This window comes from Bos indicus, chromosome 5 (assembly GCF_029378745.1).
Source record: "Bos indicus isolate NIAB-ARS_2022 breed Sahiwal x Tharparkar chromosome 5, NIAB-ARS_B.indTharparkar_mat_pri_1.0, whole genome shotgun sequence".
NCBI classification, from domain to species: Eukaryota; Metazoa; Chordata; class Mammalia; order Artiodactyla; family Bovidae; genus Bos; species Bos indicus.
The window spans coordinates 78912187-78935923 of record NC_091764.1 but is presented as its reverse complement, the minus strand read 5'-3'; the positions used below and the strand labels follow the sequence as shown (position 1 = coordinate 78935923).

The window sequence follows — 23737 nt, the reverse complement described above, 5'->3', positions numbered from 1 at the left end:
CTTATAAAAAGGATCATACACAACAATCCAGTAAGATTTATTCCAGGAATGCAAAGATGACTCAATATCCACCAATCAATGTGATACACCACAAAAAAAAAGAATAAAATCACATGATGATCATAATACCTACCAAAAAGCACTTGACAAAATTCAACATCCATTCGTGACAAAAATTCTCATCGAAGTAGGTATAGAGATAACATATCTCAACATAATAAAGGCTGTTTATGGCCAACCCACAGCTAACATCATATGGTACAGTGAAAGCTACAAGATTTTCTAAATTCAGGAACAAGGTAAGGATGCCCACTCTTGCCACTTCTATTTAACATACTATTGGGAGGTGAGCCATGCAATCAGACAAGAAAAAGAAATAAGAAATAAAGGAATCCAAATTGGAAGGGAAGTAAAACTGTCACTATTTTCATATGCCATAATACTATATATAGAAAAGCATAAAGTCTCCACCAAAAAGCTTTTAGAACTAATAAATGAATTCAGTAAAGTTGCAGAAAGAGAAATCAAGAAAACAAATCTATTTAAAATCATACTGAAGAAAATGAAATACTTATGAATGAACTTAACTGAGGGAAGTGAAAAGACCTATACTCTACAATGGAAGAAAATACCAAAAAATGGAAAGATATCCTGTGTTTATGGATTGGAAGAGTTAATATTGTTAAACTATCCATACTACCAAAGCAATCTATAGATTTAATGTCTATCAAAATACCCATGACACCCTCCACAGAATTAGAACAAATTGTCCTAAAATTTATATGGAACCACAAAAAACCCTTAACTGTCAAAGCAATCTTGATGAAAAAGAACAGGGTTGGAGATATCATGTGCTTTAACTTCAGACTATCCTATAAAGCCACAGTAATCAAAACATTATGGTAATGGCACAAAAACAGACACATAGATCAACAGGAAACAATTAAAAGCCCAGAAATAAACTTCTACACTTGGAGTTGATTCACCTACCACAAAAGAAGCAAGAACACACAATGGAAAATATCAGTTTCTTCAATAATAAGCACATTGGAAAAACTGGACAGCTACATGTAAAAGAATGAAACTAGAACACTTTCTCACATCATAGATAAAAATAAACTCAAAATGGATTAAAGACCTAAATGTATAACTAGAAACCATAAAACTACTAGCAGAAAAACAGAACACTCTTTGATATAAATTGCAGAAATATTTTGGGGGTTCTGTCTCCTAAAGCAAAGGACATAACAACAAAAACAAATGGAACCTAATTAAACTTAAAAGTTTTGGGGCATCAAAGAAAATCATTAATAAAATGAAAAGACAACCAATAAGTGCAAGAAATGATATAATATGATAGGGGTTAATACTCAAAATATATAAATACCTCATACAACTCAAATGTCAAAAAACCAACTGACCCAATTAAAAAATGAGCAGAAGACCTGAATAGGCATAAAAGATATTCAACATGGCTAATCACTAGAGAAATGCAATTCAAAATCACAATGAGATATCATCTCACCCCTCTCAATAAGAATGGCTATCAACAAATAACAAATGTTGGCAAGGATATAAAGAAAAGGGAACCCTTGCATACTGTTGGTGGGAATGTAAACTCGTACAACCCTTATGGAAAACTATGAAAAGTTTCTCAAAAAACTAAAATATGATCTAGCAATTTCACTCCTGGGTATATATACATATATTAAAAAATAACTCAAAAAGCTACACACACCCCGCAATGTTCACAGCAGCATTATTTACAATAGCCAATATAAGGAAGCAATGCAAATGTCCATCAATAAATGAATGGATAATGAAGATGTGGTGAGATATACAGTGGATTAGTACTCAGCTATAAACAAAGAATGACATCTTGCCATTTGCAACAAAATGGGATAGACCTAAAGGATATTATGCTTAATGAAGTAAGTCAAACAAAGATAGACAAGTTCTATATGTTACATTTAAATATGGAATATAAAAAATGAAAGAAACAAATGAATATAAAACAGACTCACAGATACAGAGAAATAACTAGTAGTTACCATTAGGAAGGGGGAAGTGGAGGGCCAAGAGTAGGAGATTAAGAGGTACAATCTTAAGTTTTAAAAAAATAAGCTACAAGGATATATTGAACAGCACAGGGAATATGTTAATATAATAACTTTAAACAGTGTAATCTATAAAAACAGTGAATCATTATATATGCTGTACATCTGAAACTAAAGACTTAAATGTATAACCAAAAATATAATATTGTAGATCAACTATACTTCAATGGGAAATAGATAAATAAAGTTATGAACTGTTTATTTCTGGAATTTTCCATTTAACATTTTTAGACAACTAAAATCATAAAACCAAAATTGTGGTAAGAAGGGACTACTATATAATTCAGTCAATCAAACTCAAAATATTTGTTAAACATGTAGCAAGCCAAGAAATGTAAATCTATTTAATGTTTCTAAATAGACTAAAACTCAAAGAAAACACATACTCAAAAAAATCAGTTCTAGCATTCACTGCAATTAGAACACTTTACCATTTTCTTCTATATTGGCTTTATCTGCTTTTGAGTGATCCTCCCGGTTTACCAGTTGTCTGGTAGCGCAGACCTGCTTTAGTCCAAGGAAAAGGAAAAGAATTGAGGGCACAATCTGTCCCACCACAGCATCTACTGCAGGAGGTCGATTTTGCAATTCCAAAAGGATACTCAGTCCTATTATACACATCTTCCGATCATGATGCCTACAAATCATAAAAGGGAAAAAAGTGTGCACATGAGAAATAAGAAAAATTTCTGAAGAAATTACAAAAAGGAACATCCAAGTTGTGCTCTAAGGTTCATTCACTGGAGCTACACAGAGGTAAAACCATTTTGTACTATATGAATTCCTATGCAAATCAAGTTTTGCAAACCAATTCTCATCATCAAAGACCTATGGGAGCCTACAATTGATATGATGAATCTTGCTGTAATATCAATTTATGATTAATACAAATGCTGCAACTGGGCCTTGACAAAACAAGTTTTATTAAAGCAAGAATACCTATATATGACAGCATAAAATTCCTATCCAGTGAAAAAATAAAAGTCCCTTAGACTTTGATTCATTGTACTGGTCTACAAGGTACACTATATTGTATACTAATCCCCCAGGTGCCAAAAGCTAGTCTAAAAATCTCAACGTCTAATAAGCTGAACTTAATGCGGGCATGCTCAGTTACTCAGCCATGCCCTATTCTTTCAGGTCCCATGGACTGTAGCCTGCCGGGCTCCTCTGTCCATGGAACATTCCAGCCAAGAATACTGGAGTGGGTAGCCATTTCCTGCTTCAGAGGATCTTCTCAACCCCGGGATGGAACCCAGGTCTCCTGTGCCTCCTGCATTGGCAGGTGGATTCTTTACCACTGCACCACCCGGAAAGCCCTGCTGAACTTAATAGCTGCAAGTAAATCTATTAAATGTTCTGCGCTATAAAATAAGATAAGGAAAACTAATTCTGAAGGAAAAAAAGTTTGACCAATGGTGGAGCTAGTGGTAAAGAACTCACCTACCAATGCAGGAGACATAAGATACCCAGGTTCAGTCCCTGGGTTCAGAAGATCACCTGGAGGAGGGGATGGAAACCCCTTCCAGTATTCTTGCCTGGAGAATCCAATGAACAGAGGAGCCTAGCAGGCTACAGTCCATAGGGTCGCACAGAGTCAGACATAACTGAAGTGATTTAGCAAATACACAATATACATTACAAAGATTTTTACATGAATGCTTCTAAATTGTTTAAAACTAAAAATATTAAGAATGAAAAGGTTACTGTATTAGTGTAACATTCACAGAGACATGAATAAAAAAATTTACTGGCAGTAATTCAAAATTAAATATACAACAAAAAAAGTGAAGTGTTAGGTCACTCAAACATGTCCAACTCTTTGAGACCCCATGGACTGTAGCCCACTAGGCTACTCTGTTCATGGGATTCTCCAGGCAAGAATACTGGAGTGGGTAGCCATTCCCTTTTCCAGGGGATCTTCCTGACCCAGGGATCAAATGCCAGTCTCCCACATTGCAGGCAGATTCTTTACTGTCTGAGCCACCAAGAAAGCCCCAATATACACCATGCGCTCCTCAATATACAACAAACCTAACAACAAATATAGCTTCTGTTATTCTTCATTATTTCCATTGCTTGATTCCAGTTACCAATGCCAAAGCAGTATACTGTAACAGGTGCTGTGCTTGGCCTGATGACTTTCTCATTAATGCAGCTCTACCTAGTAGTGTACACCAAGGGTCAAATGGATTACAGTACAAAAGACGATTACTGAGTGGGGCTCTGAAGAATCCAAGGGAGCACAATCCACACATGCCCAATCTATATAATTGCTGAGACACCTTCTATTTTTGGGAAATTGCTTATAGATGCTACTAACTGTGTAACTGGGCTTCCTTGGTGGCTCAGTGGTACAGAATCTGCCTGCCAATGCAGGAGAAGTGGGTTCAATCCCTAGGTCAGGAAGATCCCCTGGAGAAGGAAATGGCAACCCACTTCAATATTCTTGTCTGGGAAATCCCAGGGACAGAGGAGCCTGGCAGACTATAGTCCATGGGGTGGCAGAAGAGTTGGACATGACTAAGTGACTAAGCAACAACTATATAACTGTGAATGACTAAATCTCTACTCTGTAAACCTTTGTCAGATATAACTAAGTACAATTTCTTTCTAAAGTATGCTCTTCCTTTCAAAGTATTAGTAAGAAATCTAAATCCGGGACAAATTCTAGTCTCCTATATGTAGAAAAATTAGAATACACATAGCAGCTTTTAAGTATGTTTCCCTATTCCTTTTCCACCATCCTAATTCAGGCCTCCACCATCTCCCCATCACTTGGTAATATTCTAACTACTCCTGCTGGAATTATTTCCCCCTCAGTAAATTTTTCTAAATGATATCTTACAAGACGTAAAAAGAACACTAGTTATTTCTAAATTAATCAGCAGTCTCTCAAATTCTAACACAACAGGGTCACTTATATGTGTGGGGTCACCTGAGGTGGGTATATAACTATGACTTAGGATCTCACTTTTCCTACGTTGGAAAGCTAGGAAAGTGCTTCACACAAAGCTGAACTCTCCTACCAGGATAGGACCTGGACTATAGCTAACAATCCTCTGATTTCACATTTGAGAACAGGCTTCCTTGAGGTTTTCATATTTTTACCAGACTAGTACTTTCCTTAGAAACATGACTCCATTTAGAATGTTGTTACCCAGAGACACTTAAAGTCAAGGAACCCAAGTAGACACTTAATTCTTATTGCCAAGACATATAACAATACACGTAAGTCAAAAACAAGTGAAGAAGGGTAATAAATCTAATTTTCAGAGTCTGTGTTCTTTTCCACTAGATTATACTCCTGAAACACATTCTTAATTCTCTAAAAATTAAATATTATGTTAACAACACAATAAAAAATTCTTAAGATATAAAAACTATCTTTCAATATGCTATTATACATGCATATTACAAGTCACCTTTCCAACAACAGAAATGCAGTGTAAAATCAAAAAGACACAGACCCAAGAAAACAATCTGTATCATTCATCCACTGATTTATAAATTGTACAGTTACAGGTCCAGGGTTGTGAGGCAACTGAATTCGTTCTAAAGTATGTAGCAGCAAATCAGGGTTGTAGTACAAGGCAGCAATTGCAACCTGAAGACACATAGTACGAAGCTCACTAGTTTTGACCCCTCGGGTTAATCTCTCCAAAACAAGTTGAACGAAGAGTGGAATGCACTAGAAGAAAAAAGAAAAAGAGAAATCAAGTAACTTTTACAGAAAGCTGAATGCTGGTAAAGTGTAATCATTAAATAAGATACTCTTAAAGACAATAGAACTTGCTAGTTTAAATCATTTTCAGAATTATTAAACTCAGAGAGATTAAATGACCAAAAAAGGTCCTAGAGCAGTACCAAAATGTCTCCTTTCCTTTTAACTGAAGATTACAGTTAGATGAAGGTTGTCCTACAAGAATACACAATCAAAAAACTGCAATAATCCAAATGTAGACTCAGTCATTTCCATGTTTAAGTTAAAATGACTAGGATGGAGTTTTTCTTTGATAAATCAAATTGGAAATACACTTGACCCTTGAACAAAATGGGTTTGAACTATATGGATCCATTTAAATGCAGATTTTTTCAACAATTAATACTACAGTTCTACACTATCCATGGTTAATTAAATTCAGATAGGGAGAAATCATGTATACAGAGGGCCAACTAGAAGTTATACACGGATTTCTAACTGCACAGAAGGTGAGCACCTCTAACTCCTGCATTGCTTAAGAATCAAGTGCAAAAAAAAAAAAAGAGAGAGACTTAGAATAAGCATGATGTGATCAGAATTTCTCTTGAGGAAAAAAAATTCCCAAAAAAGTCACAGGGATATAACATATAACATGGTTTGCTGTTGTTCAGCCACTAAGGTGTGTCTGACTCTTTGCAATTGCATGGACTGCAACACCCCAGGTTTCCCTGTCCTTCACTATCACCCAGAGTTTGCTCGAACTCATGTCCATTGAGTTAATGATGCCATCCAACCATCTCATCCTGTCACTCCCTTTTATTTCTGCTCTCAATGTTTCCCAGCATCAGGGTCTTTTCCAATGAGTCAGCTCTTTGCATCAGGTGGCAAAAATATTGTAGCTTCAGCTTAAGCATCAGTCCTTCCAGTTGAATATTCAGGGTTGATTTCCTTTAGGACTGACTGATTTGATTGTGCTTTCCAAGGCACCCTCAAGAGTCTTCTTCAGCACAAATCAAAAGCATCAATTCTTTAGCACTCAATCTTCTTTATGGGCCAACTCTCACATCTGTACATGACTGGAAAAACCAAGCTTTGACTATATGGACCTTTGTCGGCAAAGTGATCTCTCTGCTTTCTAATATGCTATCTGGGTTACATCAAGCAAAATGCTGAGCTGAATGACTCACAAGCTAGAATCAAGATTGCCAGGATAAATATCAACAACCTCAGCTATGCAGATGATACCACTCTAATATTAGAAAGTGAAGAAGAACTAAAGAGCCTCTTGATCAGGGTGAAAGAGGTGAGTAAAAGAGCTGGCTTAAAACCCAACATTCAAAAAACTAAGATCATGGAATGCAGTCCCATCACTTCCTGGCAAACAGATGGGAAAAAAGTGGAAACAGTGACAGATTTTATTTTCTTGGGTTATAAAATCACTGCGGACAGTGACTGAGGCCACGAAATTATTAAGACGCTTCCTTCTTGGGAAAAAAGCCTATCAGGCTCCTCCATCCATGGGATTTTCCAGGCAAGAGTGCTAGAGTGGATTGCCATTTCCTTCTCCAGGGGATCTTCCCGACCCAGGGATCAAACCCGGGTCTCCCGCATTGCAGGCAGACGCTTTACCATCTGAGTCACGAGGGAAGCCCATGACAAACCTAGATAGTGTATTAAAAACTAGAGATATCACTTTGCCAACAAAGGCCCACATAGTCAAAGCTATATTTTTCTAGTAGTCATGTACAGATGTGAGAGTTGGTCCATAAAGAAAGCTAAGTGCTGAAGAATTGATGCTTTCAAACTGTGGAGCTGGAGAAGACTCTTGAGAGTCCCTTGGACAGCAAGGAGATCAAACCAGTCAATTCTAAAGGAAATCCGTCCTGAATATTCACTGGAAGGACTGATACTCAAGTTGAAGCTCCAATACTTTAGCCACTTGATGTAATGAGCAGACTCATTGGAAAAGACCTCGATGATGGGAAAGATTGAAGGCAGGAGGAGAAGGGGGAGACAGAGGATGAGACCATTGGTTGGCATCACCAATTCAATAGACATGAGTTTAAGCAAACCCCAGGAGATACTGAAGAACAAGGAAGACTGGCATGCTGCAGTCCATGGGGTCACAAAGAGCTGGACACAACTTAGCGAGAGAACAACAACACTACTACTTAAGAAGGTGAGGAGATAACGAATGTTAACTATTTGCTTATTTTTTTTAATGAAAGTATGAACTAAAACTGGGGTTGGGGGAGATGGAAATAGGGAAAGACAGTAATGGTAGAGTGGACAGGGATGGAAGCTAGATTTTTCTGAATATACATTGAATATACATTGTTTTTTATAAACCAGACTTTAGACTATGCATATATTTTATTTATTCATAAAAAAATTTAAGCAATCCCTAGGAGTTAAAATAAAATGAATAATCAAACAGGGATTATTCTAAATTACTTTAAAATTTGTGACTTGACATGTTTGGCTATAAATATTCCTAGAATATACCCTTGAGACAAAAAGAGCTACTAAAAAATCTTAAACACACATGTTTAAGACAATGTAATCACATGTTTGTGACAATGCTGGTATAACTTTACACTGACACTGTGTATATACTTTTTATTATTATTATTTTTTTTTTTTTCAGAGAATCCTTGGAAACAGTTTTTCTGAGCAGAGAAGTGTTGAAAGCCTGATGGATTTTAACAAGGAATGGGCTAAGGAAAGAATGCCAGGTGTGTAAAGGGGGAAACATAAACGAACCAAGGAGAAGGCTGTAGAGGAGCGCAAAGAAAGAGGGGAGCACAGAAAATAGACACGATTTTCTTAAAAGACACTTTACATGATTTACCTTCCCCAAATAAGAATGGGACTTGCGTATATCCCTGTGCTTTGCATATATTTAATGTCTAAGTTACGGTGGAAACAGAAATGACATCCAGGTAATTTGCCTAAAATATGCTCAATTTAAAAAATTAAGTTTGTATCCTCAAAGACATTTTACTAAATCCTAGCTTATTATACAGAGTGGCCTCAAATTTGTTAGCATTTTGAGTATGGTATTTTTTTTTTTTAATTTTTTTTTAATTTTTTTTTTTTTTTAATTTCAGGTATACATGTGCTCCCCATCCTGAACCCTCCTCCCTCCCCCCTCCCCATACCATCCCCCTGGGCCATCCCAGCGCACCAGCCCCAAGCATCCAGCATCGTGCACTGAACCTGGACTGGCATCTCGTTTCATACATGACATTTCACATGTTTCAATGCCATTCTCCCAAATCTTCCCACCCTCTCCCTCTCCCACAGAGTCCATAAGACTGTTCTATACATCAGTGTCTCTTTTGCTGTCTCGTATACAGGGTTATCGTTACCATCTTTCTAAATTCCATATATATGCGTTAGTATACTGTATTTATGTTTTTCCTTCTGGCTTACTTCACTCTGTATAATAGGCTCCAGTTTCATCCACCTCATTAGAACTGATTCAAATGTATTCTTTTTAATGGCTGAGTAATACTCCATTGTGTATATGTACCACAGCCTTCTTATCCATTCATCTGCTGATGGACATCTAGGTTGCTTCCATGTCCTGGCTATTATAAACAGTGCTGCGATGAACATTGGGGTACACGTGTCTCTTTCTCTTCTGGTTTCCTCAGTGTGTATGCCCAGCAGTGGGATTGCTGGGTCGTACGGCAGTTCTGTTTCCAGTTTTTTAAGGAATCTCCACACTGTTCTCCATAGTGGCTGTACTAGTTTGCATTCCCACCAACAGTGTAAGAGGGTTCCCTTTTCTCCACACCCTCTCCAGCATTTATTATTTGTAGACTTTTGGATCGCAGCCATTCTGACTGGTGTGAAATGGTACCTCATAGTGGTTTTGATTTGCATTTCTCTGATAATGAGTGATGTTGAGCATCTTTTCATGTGTTTGTTAGCCATCTGTATGTCTTCTTTGGAGAAATGTCTATTTAGATCTTTGGCCCATTTTTTGATTGGGTCATTTATTTTTCTGGAGTTGAGCTGTAGGAGTTGCTTGTATATTTTTGAGATTAGTTGTTTGTCGGTTGCTTCATTTGCTATTATTTTCTCCCATTCTGAAGGCTGTCTTTTCACCTTGCTAATAGTTTCCTTTGATGTGCAGAAGCTTTTAAGTTTAATTAGGTCCCATTTGTTTATTTTTGCTTTTATTTCCAATATTCTGGTAGGTGGGTCATAGAGGATCCTGCTGTGATGTATGTCAGAGAGTGTTTTGCCTATGTTCTCCTCTAGGAGTTTTATAGTTTCTGGTCTTACGTTGAGATCTTTAATCCATTTTGAGTTTATTTTTGTATATGGTGTTAGAAAGTGTTCTAGTTTCATTCTTTTACAAGTGGTTGACCAGATTTCCCAGCACCACTTGTTAAAGAGATTGTCTTTAATCCACTGTATATTCTTGCCTCCTTTGTCAAAGATAAGGTGTCCATATGTGCGTGGATTTATCTCTGGGCTTTCTATTTGGTTCCATTGATCAATATTTCTGTCTTTGTGCCAGTACCATACTGTCTTGATAACTGTGGCTTTGTAGTAGAGCCTGAAGTCAGGTAGGTTGATTCCTCCAGTTCCATTCTTCTTTCTCAAGATCGCTTTGGCTATTCGAGGTTTTTTTTATTTCCATACAAATTGTGAAATTATTTGTTCTAGCTCTGTGAAGAATACTGTTGGTAGCTTGATAGGGATTGCATTGAATCTATAAATTGCTTTGGGTAGTATACTCATTTTCACTATATTGATTCTTCCAATCCATGAACATGGTATATTTCTCCATCTATTAGTGTCCTCTTTGATTTCTTTCACCAGTGATTTATAGTTTTCTATATATAGGTCTTTAGTTTCTTTAGGTAGATATATTCCTAAGTATTTTATTCCTTTCGTTGCAATGGTGAATGGAATTGTTTCCTTAATTTCTCTTTCTGTTTTCTCATTATTAGTGTATAGGAATGCAAGGGATTTCTGTGTGTTGATTTTATATCCTGCAACTTTACTATAATCATTGATTAGTTCTAGTAATTTTCTGGTGGAGTCTTTAGGGTTTTCTATGTAAAGGATCATGTCATCTGCAAATAGTGAGAGTTTTACTTCTTCTTTTCCAATTTGGATTCCTTTTATTTCTTTTTCTGCTCTGATTGCTGTAGCCAAAACTTCCAAAACTATGTTGAATAGTAATGGTGAAAGTGGGCACCCTTGTCTTGTTCCTGACTTTAGAGGAAATGCTTTCAATTTTTCACCATTGAGGATAATGTTTGCTGTGGGTTTGTCATATATAGCTTTTATAATGTTGAGGTATGTTCCTTCTATTCCTGCTTTCTGGAGAGTTTTTATCATAAATGGATGTTGAATTTTGTCAAAGGCTTTCTCTGCATCTATTGAGATAATCATATGGTTTTTGTTTTTCAATTTGTTAATGTGGTGTATTACATTGATTGATTTGCGGATATTGAAGAATCCTTGCATCCCTGGGATAAAGCCCACTTGATCATGGTGTATGATCTTTTTAATGTGTTGTTGGATTCTGATTGCTAGAATTTTGTTAAGGATTTTTGCATCTATGTTCATCAGTGATATTGGCCTGTAGTTTTCTTTTTTTGTGGCATCTTTGTCAGGTTTTGGTATTAGGGTGATGGTGGCCTCATAGAATGAGTTTGGAAGTTTACCTTCCTCTGCAATTTTCTGGAAGAGTTTAAGCAGGATAGGTGTTAGCTCTTCTCTAAATTTTTGGTAGAATTCAGCTGTGAAGCCATCTGGACCTGGGCTTTTGTTTGCTGGAAGATTTTTGATTACAATTTCCGTGCTTGTGATGGGTCTGTTAAGGTTTTCTATTTCTTCCTGGTCGAGTTTTGGAAAGTTGTACTTTTCTAAGAATTTGTCCATTTCTTCCTCGTTGTCCATTTTATTGGCATATAATTGTTGATAATAGTCTCTTATGATCCTTTGTATTTCTATGTTGTCTGTTGTGATCTCTCCACTGTCATTTCTAATTTTATTGATTTGATTTTTCTCCCTTTGTTTCTTGATGAGTCTGGCTAATGGTTTGTCAATTTTATTTATCCTTTCAAAGAACCAGCTTTTGGCTTTGTTGATTTTTGCTATGGTCTCTTTTGTTTCTTTTGCATTTATTTCTGCTCTAATTTTTAAGATTTCTTTCCTTCTACTAACCCTGGGGTTCTTCATTTCTTCCTTTTCTAGTTGCTTTAGGTGTAGAGTTAGGTTATTTATTTGACTTTTTTCTTGTTTCTTGAAGTGTGCCTGTATTGCTATGAACTTTCCCCTTAGGACTGCTTTTACTGTGTCCCACAGGTTTTGGGTTGTTGTGTTTTCATTTTCATTCGTTTCTATGCAAATTTTGATTTCTTTTTTGATTTCTTCTGTGATTTGTTGGTTATTCAGCAGCGTGTTGTTCAGCCTCCATATGTTGGAATTTTTAATAGTTTTTCTCCTGTAATTGAGATCTAATCTTACTGCATTGTGGTCAGAAAAGATGCTTGGAATGATTTCTATTTTTTTGAATTTACCAAGGCTAGCTTTATGGCCCAGGATGTGATCTATCCTGGAGAAGGTTCCATGTGCGCTTGAGAAAAAGGTGAAATTCATTGTTTTGGGATGAAATGTCCTATAGATATCAATTAGGTCTAACTGGTCTATTGTATCGTTTAAAGTTTGTGTTTCCTTGTTAATTTTCTGTTTAGTTGATCTATCCATAGGTGTGAGTGGGGTATTAAAGTCTCCCACTATTATTGTGTTATTGTTAATTTCTCCTTTCATACTTGTTAGCATTTGTCTTACATACTGCGGTGCTCCTGTGTTGGGTGCATATATATTTATAATTGTTATATCTTCTTCTTGGATTGATCCTTTGATCATTATGTAGTGACCTTCTTTGTCTCTTTTCACAGCCTTTGTTTTAAAGTCTATTTTATCTGATATGAGTATTGCTACTCCTGCTTTCTTTTGGTCCCTATTTGCATGGAAAATCTTTTTCCAGCCCTTCACTTTCAGTCTGTATGTGTCCCCTGTTTTGAGGTGGGTCTCCTGTAGACAACATATGTAGGGGTCTTGTTTTTGTATCCATTCAGCCAGTCTTTGTCTTTTGGTTGGGGCATTCAACCCATTTACGTTTAAGGTAATTACTGATAAGTATGATCCCGTTGCCATTTACTTTATTGTTTGGGGTTCGAATTTATACACCATTTTTGTGTTTCCTGTCTAGAGAATATCCTTTAGTATTTGTTGTAGAGCTGGTTTGGTGGTGCAGAATTGTCTCAGCTTTTGCTTGTCTGAGAAGCTTTTGATTTCTCCTTCATACTTGAATGAAATCCTTGCTGGGTACAATAATCTGGGCTGTAGGTTATTTTCTTTCATCATTTTAAGTATGTCTTGCCATTCCCTCCTGGCTTGAAGAGTTTCTATTGAAAGATCAGCTGTTATCCTTATGGGAATTCCCTTGTGTGTTATTTGTTGTTTTTCCCTTGCTGCTTTTAATATTTGTTCTTTGTGTTTGATCTTTGTTAATTTGATTAATATGTGTCTTGGGGTGTTTCTCCTTGGGTTTATCCTGTTTGGGATTCTCTGGGTTTCTTGGACTTGGGTGATTATTTCCTTCCCCAGTTTAGGGAAGTTTTCAACTATTATCTCCTCAAGTATTTTGTCATGGTCTTTCTTTTTGTCTTCTTCTTCTGGAACCCCTATGATTCGAATGTTGTAGCGTTTAATATTGTCCTGGAGGTCTCTGAGATTGTCCTCATTTCTTTTAATTCGTTTTTCTTTTATCCTCTCTGATTCATTTATTTCTACCATTCTATCTTCTAATTCACTAATCCTATCTTCTGCCTCTGTTATTCTACTATTTGTTGCCTCCAGAGTGTTTTTAATTTCACTTATTGCATTATTCATTATATATTGACTCTTTTTGATTTCTTCTAGGTCCTTGTTAAACCTTTCTTGCATCTTCTCAATCCTTGTCTCCAAGCTATTTATCTGTGATTCCATTTTAATTTCAAGATTTTGGATCAATTTCACTATCAGTATTCGGAATTCTTTATCAGGTAGATTCCCTATCTCTTCCTCTTTTGTTTGGTTTGGTGGGCATTTATCCTGTTCCTTTATCTGCTGGCTATTCCTCTGTCTCTTCATCTTGTTTAAATTGCTGAATTTGGGGTGTCCTTTCTGTATTCTGGCAGTTTGTGGAGTTTTCTTTATTGTGGCTTTTCCTCACTGTGTGTGGGTTTGTACAGGTGGCTTGTCAAGGTTTCCTGGTTAGGGAAGCTTGTGTCAGTGTTCTGATGGGTGGAACTGTATTTCTTCTCTTTGTTCAGTCGCGCTGTGGGGAGGGAGGGAGGGATGCTGCAAACAAATAACACTGGCGTGCGCTCGCAGTGCCTCAGCCACACTGGGTCTGCCCCCGCTCACGGCGCGTGTAGCCTCCCTGCCCACACTGCTCGGGCTCTAGGTTGTTCCGCCGGGAACAATCCGAGGCTGGCCCTGGGTTGCATGTACCTCCCAGGTCCAAGCCGCTCAGGTTCAGGCACTCGGGTAGTCCTCAGAGGCGCAGACTCAATTGGGCCTGAGTATTGTGCTCTTCCCAGGTCCGAGCAGCTCAGGTGATGAGGTGTGTGGCGAGCGCCAATGCTGCGACTTATCGCCTCCCCGCCACTCGGTTATCTGGGCGTAAAATCGGCGCACCTTCTTAGGCAGATGTTAACCGTCCAGACCCCCAAGAAGTTTTAGTTAGCAAAGAAGCCTGCTTACAGATTTATAGATAATATCTCTCTGGGGCTGCGATTGCCCCCTTCCGGTTCTGGCTGCCTGTCACCGGAGGGGGAAGGTCTGCAGCCGGCTATCTCTGTTCAATTCTTTGTTCCGTGCGCGGGCCTGGCGGTGTCTTAGGTTGGGGCTGGCTTTTCGCGTGGTAGATATCCCACAGTCTGGTTTGCTAGCCCAAATTATTTCGCTCAGATAGTGCTCAGGGTATTCAGGCCAGATTCTTACTCTAAGCGATGCAGCCCGCACTGCGCCTCCCTGCCCAGCCCCCGCTTGTTAATGGCGCGTGCAGGCGCCTGCGCTGCTTCTCCGCTGGGGGAGTTACCGTAGGACTCGCAATCTTCGAGTTTTAATTGTTTATTTATTTTTTCTTCCTGTTATGTTGCCCTCTGTGCTTCCAAAGCTCGGCACAGATTCGGCAATGAGAAGGTTTCCTGGTGTTTGGAAACTTCTCTCTTTTTAAGACTCCCTTCCCGGGACGGAACTCCGTCCCTCCCTCTTTTGTCTCTTTTTTTGTCTTTTATATTTTTTCCTACCTCCTTTCGAAGAGTTGGATTGCTTTTCTGGGTGCCTGATGTCCTCTGCCGGCATTCAGAAGTTGTTTTGTGGAATTTACTTGACGTTTAAATGCTCTTTTGATGAATTTGTGGGGGAGAAAGTGTTCTCCCTGTCCTACTCCTCCGCCATCTTGGCTCCTCCCCCCTATTATTATTTTTAACTGGAGAATGATTACTTTATGATGTTGTGTTGGTTTCTGCCATACATCAACATGAATCAGCCACAGGTATACATTGTTCCCTCCCTTCTGAACCTCCCTCCCATCTCCCATCTATCCAATCCCTCTAGATTGTCAGAGTACCAGGATGAGCTCCCTGTGTTACACAGCAACTTCCCATTTGCCATCTATTTTACATATGGTAATATGTATGTTTCCATACTACCTCTCAATTCATCCCACCCTGTACTTCCCCCACTGTGTCCACAAGTCTGTTCTCTATGTCTGTGTCTCTACTGCTGCCCTGCAAACAGTCTCATCAATACATCTTTCTATATTCCATATATATCTATTAATATTCAATTTGCTTTTCTCTTCCTGACTTACTTCACTCTGTATAACAGGCTCTAGGTTCATCTACCACACTAGAATTGCCTCAAATTTGTTCCTTTTTGTGGCTGAGAAAGAGTCCATCATATATATGTACCACAACTTCTTTATCCATTCATCTTTATCCATGATGGACATCTAGGTTGCTTTGATGTCCTGGCTATTGTAAATAGTGCTGCTGTGAACACTGTGGAACACACATCTTTTAGAATTGTGGTTTTCACAGGGTATGTCTAGTAGTGGGATGCTGGTCATATGGCAATTTTACTCCCAGTTTTTTAAGAAGTTTCCATACTCTCCATAGTGGCTGCATCAATTTACATTTCTACCAACTGTGCAAAAGGGTTCCCTTTTCTCCACATTGTCTCCAGCATTCACAGTTTGTAGATTCTTTGATGATAGCCATTCCAACTGGTGTGAGGTGATATCTCATTGCAGTTTTAATTTGCATTTCTCTAAAAATAAGCAATGTTGAGCATTTTTTCATGTGTCTATTTGCCATCTGTATATCTTCTTTGGAGAATGTCTATTTAGGTCTTCTTCCCATTTTTTTTTTTTTTTTTTTTGGAGAAGGAAATGGCTCTTTTGATTGGGTTGTTTGTTTTTCTGATATTAAGCTGCATGAACTGCTTGTATATTTCAGAGATTAATCCTTTATGAGACTCTATATATTAATACATATTAGTGGGATAAAGTAAATGAGTAATTATGATGAAAACAAGGATTCTGGGTTTAGGGGATATTGATTAGGATCAATTTGGTTAAATAAAAATAATGTAGTCTTGAATTTGAACTGGAAATATCCATGTCTTCTAATAATGCATTAGTCTTAAAATAATATAGCATGTATTTCCTGGTTCTCTTTTCTGGAAATAATGACCAACTCAATAGCAGAGGCTATCCCTTCTGCTTATAGTCCTGGAATACCATATCCCAGGGTAGGGCAGGAAATGTACAAGATGAACCTGGAGCATCTAGTCACACCAGATAGCAGAAAATTCCCAAACACTACTAGAGTCAGGTCAAAAGCACTCATATGGCAAACTCAAGAAGCTCCCAGTAGCCAAGGCTGAAAGAACTCTGTGTGCCTGAAACATTCTGAAGTATTATTTTAGTATTATTTGAAGTTACAGATTTAAATGAAACACATCAAATAAATGTGAATCTGTAAGTTCAAGTAATACTAAAATCCAAAAACAAAAAAACCCAAAACATCTCACTGGTCATCTTTGGAAGATGCTAGGAAACAAATTTATTGCCTCAGTCATGATAAATAAAGAGAAATACTCAAACTGTTCCTCAGAGGAACCTAATAAATTGATGAGAAAACACTTTTCTTCATAGAAATATTTCTACTCATAAATGAAGAAAGAATGACAGAATTAAAATATCATCACCATCAGCACTAAGATCATAAGATGAGAAACAACCAGACATCTGTGCCTCCTGGTAGGAACACACACCACCACCTATGAAGCATTCTTGCCAAAAAAATCACAAATAAATCTTACCAAAATATCTAGATATAACTACCAATTTATAGGAAATACTGAGGAATTTAATTCCAAGGTGTTATAATCTTTCAGCACAGTAGTGCTAACCTCACTAAGATTAGAAAGTAAGCTAACTCAACTTTCTGACGTAGAAATGCTTGGATACCAACTTTTCAATCCCTCTGACAATCCAGTTTTAGAAGTAGAAATCCACAGTATTACACCTGAAATTCTTATTTGCTAACTTCAAATCAGTCTATCCAACTAAAAGCAATTCCTTTACTCAATTTTTCTTTACTAGACTTACTAGACTTCTCCAAACTGAAATTTCAACTTTCTTCATTTCTTAACAATTCTAACTAAGAAGATAAAGCCATTGGACTTAAGTTTTGACATCCCTTCTTTCTACCTCAAGACACATCTCTGTATCAGCATTATCTAAGGTGGAAATAAGAACATATTTTGAGATGAATGAATATGAACATATACCAAAACTTATTAATGTAGTTAAAGCAGCAGTTAGAAGGAAATTTATAGCTATCAATCTCTATAATAAAAAGCAAGAAAGATCTCAATCTAATAACCTAAATTTCCACCTCAAGACTCTGGGAAAAGAAGAGCAAGCTAAACTCAAAGAAAGTAGAAAAGACTAAATTATGAGGATTAAAGCAAAAACTAATGAAATAGCAAACAGAAAAACAAGAGAGAGAAAAATCATAAATTGGTTCATTGAAAAAATGAACAAAATTGACAAATTTTTACTTGAAATAACAAAAGGGGAAAAAAGAGAAAGAAAGAGAAGATGATAATTACTAAAATCAAAAACAAACAAGGTCATTACAAAAAGATAACAAAATATTATGAACTGCATGCCAACTAATTAGATGAAATGGACAACTTCTAAGAAAGATGCAAACTCCCATATTAACTCAAAAAAAAATAGAAATACAAGTAGACCTATAACAATTAAGAGATTGAACTGGTAATTTTAAAACTACCCACAAAATAACCTCAGGCAAAGATGGCTTCACTGCTATATTCTAACATTTAAAAAACACCAACCTTCATAAATTCTTCCAAAAAATAGAAGAGGAGGGAGCCCTTCCCAACTCATTCCACGAGGCCAGCATAACACTGATTCCAAATCCAAAGATATCACAAGAAAAAAAATTACAGATCAATATCTCCTATAAATATAGACACAAAAAGTTATAAAAAATGCCATCTAACTGAATCTAGAAATATATAAAAAGGATCATATTCCATGATCAAGTAGGATTTACACCAGGAATTCAATGTTGATTTAACATGTGAAAATCAACAAATCCACCATATTAAAAGAACAAAAACCATATGATCATCTCCAGAGAGGCAAAAAAGCATCTGACACTCCTTCATGATTGAAACACTCAACAATCCAGGAGTAAACAGGAACGCACTCAATCTGATAAAAGACAGCTATGGAAAAACCCACAGCTAACACTAGACTTAATGGTGAAAGGAATGCTTCCCTACCTAAGATTAAGAACAAGACAAGGTGTCACCATACCAATCACCCTTGCACTGAAGGTTCTAGCCAAGGCAACTAGGCAAGAAAAGTAAAAAAAAAAAGCACCCAGGTTTGAAAGCTCTATCTGCAGATGAGATGACCTTGTATACAGAAAATCCAAAGAAATTCTCTGAAACTCTATTAAAACTAATAAACAACTTTGGCAAAGTTGCAAGAAACAAGATAAATATACCAAAATATGTATTTCTAAACACAGGCAATAAACAACTTGAAAATAAAATTAAGAAAATAATACCATTTACAACAGCATTAGAAAGGATAAAATAGAAATAAATAAATAAAATAAATAAAATAGAATAAATAAATAAATAAATAAAATAAAATAAATAAAATAGAAATAAATAAATAAAATAGAAAGGAGTAAACAGGAACGCACTCAATCTGATAAAAGACAGCTATGAAAAACCCACAGCTAACACTAGACTTAATGGTGAAAGGAATGCTTCCCTACCTAAGATTAAGAACAAGACAAGGTGTCACCATACCAATCACCCTTGCACTGAAGGTTCTAGCCAAGGCAACTAGGCAAGAAAAGTAAAAAAAAAAAGCACCCAGGTTTGAAAACTCTATCTGCAGATGAGATGACCTTGTATACAGAAAATCCAAAGAAATTCTCTGAAACTCTATTAAAACTAATAAACAACTTTGGCAAAGTTGCAAGAAACAAGATAAATATACCAAAATATGTATTTCTAAACACAGGCAATAAACAACTTGAAAATAAAATTAAGAAAATAATACCATTTACAACAGCATTAGAAAGGATAAAATATTTTAGGAAGATTTTAACAAAAGAAATGTACTTGAAAACTACAAAACATTTTTGAAAAAAACTAAAGATAACCTAAATACAAGGAAAAGGAAAGACATCCTATGTTCAGGGATTGAAGTATTCTCAAAGTGACAATACTCCCCAAAGTGATCTAAAGATTTAGCACAATGCCTTATCACAATTCCAGCTGTCTTCTTTCCTTAAACTGACAAGTCAGTCCTAAAATTCATATGGAAATTCAAGGGTCCAGATTAGCTAAAAGAATCTTATACAGGAAAACCGGAGGACTTAAACTTCCTAATTTCCAAAACTTACTACAAAGCTACAGTAATAGTGCAATCCTGGATTAAGGACAAAAAAATTCATCAAAACTGAATTAAAGTCCACAAATACATCCTCCCATTTATAGTGAATAGATCTGACAAGTGTGCCAGGACATTTCAACAGGGAAAGAACAGTTTTTCAACAAATAGTGCTCCTAGACACCTTGACATCTACATGTAAAATGATGACTTTGTACCTTTTCCTCACACCATCTACAAAAATTAACTCAAAATGAATTAAAGACTTAAATATTAGAGCTAAGACCATAAGTCTCTTAGAAGAAAATGGAAATGTTTTGTAAATTTGAATTTAGCAATGATTTCTTAAATATGATGACACCCACAACAACAACAAAAAAATAAATTAGACATCATCAAAATTAACTTTCCTGTGCTTCAAAGGACATCAAGAAAGTGATAACACAAAAATTGGGAGGAAATTTTTACAAAGTACATATCTGATAAGGAACTTGAGTTTAGAATATATACAAAGAATCCCTAGAACTCAAAAACAAATAAACTAATCAAAAATAGGCCAAAAAATCCGAATAAACATTCTTCAAAAAAATACAAACAGCCACATGAAAAGATGCTCACTATCATAAGCCATCTGGGAAAATGCAAACCAAAACCATGAAATATCACTACTAGGATGGCCATAACAAAAAGACCAACCAAGTGTTAGTGAAGATATGGAGAAATTAGAACTCTCATTCACTACTGGTAGGAACAGGAAATGGTGCAGCTACTTTGGAAAAGTTTGGCAGTTCCTCAAATGGTTAAACACAGAATTACCACTCCTATATATATACATATATAAACATATATACCAAGAGAAACGAAGACATGTCCACACAAAAATCAGCATACAAATGTTCATGTCAACATTGTTCACAATAGCCAAAATGTGTAAATAAGAAAAATGTCCATCAATTGACAATTAGCTAAAATAAATGTGATACAATCGTATGATGAAATATTTATCAATTAAAAGAAATACAGAATTATCAATTAAAAGAAAGTAGAATAATGGTTGCCTAGGGTTGAGGGTCATTTAGGTGAAATGAGAAATAACTACTAAAGGGCACAGAGTTTTCTCAGGGGTAGTGACGAAATATTCTGAAAACTGACGGTGATAATAGTTGTACAATTTGGTGACTATATTAAAAACCAGTGAAGCATAAACTCTAAATGACTGACTGGATGGTATATAAATTATATCTCAATAAAGCTGTTATACAAAAATACATGGAGTAAATATTACAGAATTGGAAAAAAAAACTCTACACTTATACTTGAACATTTTTCTCAGTAACTGAATATCATACCACAGTTGTATCAAAAACTGAATTAATCTTATTAAAAATATATATTTTTATATCAATAGAGAAAAACTTTTTCCTTTTTGCACCTTCATTTCTGGTTGAAAAAGATATCTGGGAATATTTCAATAGCATACACAAAAACAAAGGAAAAAAGCAAATCTCTGGGAATCAAACTGAGCAGCATTTGTACATTTATCTCCTTCATGATTTACTTGTTAGTCTCTTAAGTTATTACATATTTTTCGGTGTATCTAGAATGCAAGGAACAATTTCCAAATTGCATGGGTATTTTTGTTATAAGATTTGTACCAGTAAATACAAACTATAGGCTATCTTTATAATTTTTCATCATAATATAAACAAAATGTCAAGCAGGCATTGTAAATTTAAAATTTTAAACATCAAGTAGGATGTTTTCTATACATATATTACCTGATCAATTCCCCTTCCTTTGCACTGAAGAATGATGACTTCAAGAAGTTTGGCTGCATGACATTCTGCATCTTCTCCTGCATCTCCACATAGTACCTGCAGTAATTAAAATTTCACTCAGCAGTGAACAGCATTGTAAAACCTTAATCAAGTTTACATAAAGTAAGTATCAGGTAAAAAACAGCCATTAGAATCATGGTGTTTGCATCATGAGTTTACCTTGCCAAACCAAAAAAAAGACGTTCAAAATGAAGTCCATCTATCTTTTTTATCTACTCTAATTCCTTATATGAGTAATGATTCACTTTATTTAACTCTGGATTAAAAAGTAGGCTGTTACCTGTCTATACAAAAAAGCTTCTCTTTAAGTAAGGCACCAAAAACAATAAAATGATACAATGAAATTTAAAAAAAAAACGAAAACCTTCTTAAACAATGAAACAAACCCTGTATTTTTCGTATTTTTCTGTTCTTTTTGAATCCTGTCTATATCCACCCAGTTTTTCATAATGAAACCATAAATATAATATTACATACCATTTAATTTCCTCACATGGACTTTATAACTCGAAGTACTTTCTGAAGATATTAAACCATTTAGGACTAAACAGTATTACACAAGATGAATATAACAAAGCTTACCAGACTGTTCCCCTAATGACAATTCTGTATTTTCACTGAATGAACAATTATAGAAAGCACATGTTCATACTGAACTGAGACCTAAATTAGATAAACTGAATATGAGTTCAGCACTCTTTAACAGAGCCTGGTACATCTCTCTCCTAGGAAGGAAAACAGGCTGTACACTAGCTATCTTACTAACAACTCCAAAGCCAAACTTAGGTTTCTGGCTATTTGAGCTTTCTAAAATCTGCCATCTCTATGTAATACAGTTTTATATTTGTGAATATACACATATTCACCTAAAAGAGGAGGAAAGCATTAGTCATGAGTCACTCCTAGATATAACCAAGGGGGCATTTGTGACAAAGATAACGTAGTAGACAATCATGCTTGTACATAAATACAACAGTAGTCATTACCTGGCTTACAAACTACCCTGTATTGAGTTAAATGATGCTATCTTTCCAACTATTCCAATATTTTGTGTCTTGTTTATGTTCAAATTACCTATACCTAGTGTTTTCCAATATATACATTCAATTAAAAGAAAAATCATAATTCACAAAGTGTGGTATTTTCCTAGCACTCTTCTTTAATCAAGTAGTAAGTCTATATTTTTGAAAGAAAAACTACATGGAAAATTATTTACCTAAGCATTGTGAAGTACACAGCTACAGAAGTAGCAAACATTAAGTATAACACACAATATGAAATTTTCAGAATATAATTCCAAACTCCATTTGAAAACACAAAATGACAAATATATGTTCATAAGAGCAATATACAACTAAATATATAAAAAATAAATTGAGAGAGTACCTAAAGTGAAATACAACACTAGTCAGTAAACATTAGTAAGAATCATTATGACAAATTGATTAGGACATGCTTACCTTTCTACACATTGTAAAAAGTATTTCTAAATGCTTTGGATTTGACAGTAAAGTATTTGTATCTATTGTCACATAATTATGCAGAAGAGGCATCATGTCTGGAAAAAAATTCAAACGCTCAATGAGATTTGAGCAACAGAAGCAGAAACCAATTATTACCACTGTAAGCACATTTTTATAGCACACACACATTACTATCTTCCCTTGCAACCACAAAATGCGAGAAACTAAAATGGTACACCTGCCCTATTTATTGATGAGGGAAATGTGGATCAGAAAGATTAAAATTCTCATCATTTACTGTAGTGATTGTTATGAATTTTCTTCTTTTTCCCCATAGCACTCATTACCATCTGACACACTCTATTTGCTTATTTGTCTGTGTGTTTCCTAGCCTATCCCACCCCATACTAGAATGGAGGTGTCAAAAGGGCAAGGGCTGTCTATTTTGTTCTCTGATGTACTGCTGAGCTTAGAACATTGCTTGGAATATAGCTGACATTCAGAAAATATTAATTAATATATGGATATATACTCTGACTGCAAAGTAATTTAAGTAAGATTCAGTAGGAAATATAGCC

At 35.8% G+C, this 23737-nt stretch overlaps 1 protein-coding gene across 1 annotated transcript in view; it reads right to left on the bottom strand.

The window, feature by feature from the left end:
- The window catches only part of IPO8 (importin 8), a 73254-nt gene that overhangs the window by 8778 nt on the left and 40739 nt on the right, over positions 1-23737 (bottom strand). The window contains exons 19-22 of the mRNA XM_019961392.2: positions 23157-23254; positions 21637-21732; positions 5588-5808; positions 2549-2754 (exon numbers count right to left, since the gene is read on the bottom strand). Coding sequence (XP_019816951.1) covers positions 2549-2754; positions 5588-5808; positions 21637-21732; positions 23157-23254 — 621 coding nt within the window. The remainder of the gene's footprint in view (positions 1-2548; positions 2755-5587; positions 5809-21636; positions 21733-23156; positions 23255-23737) is intronic.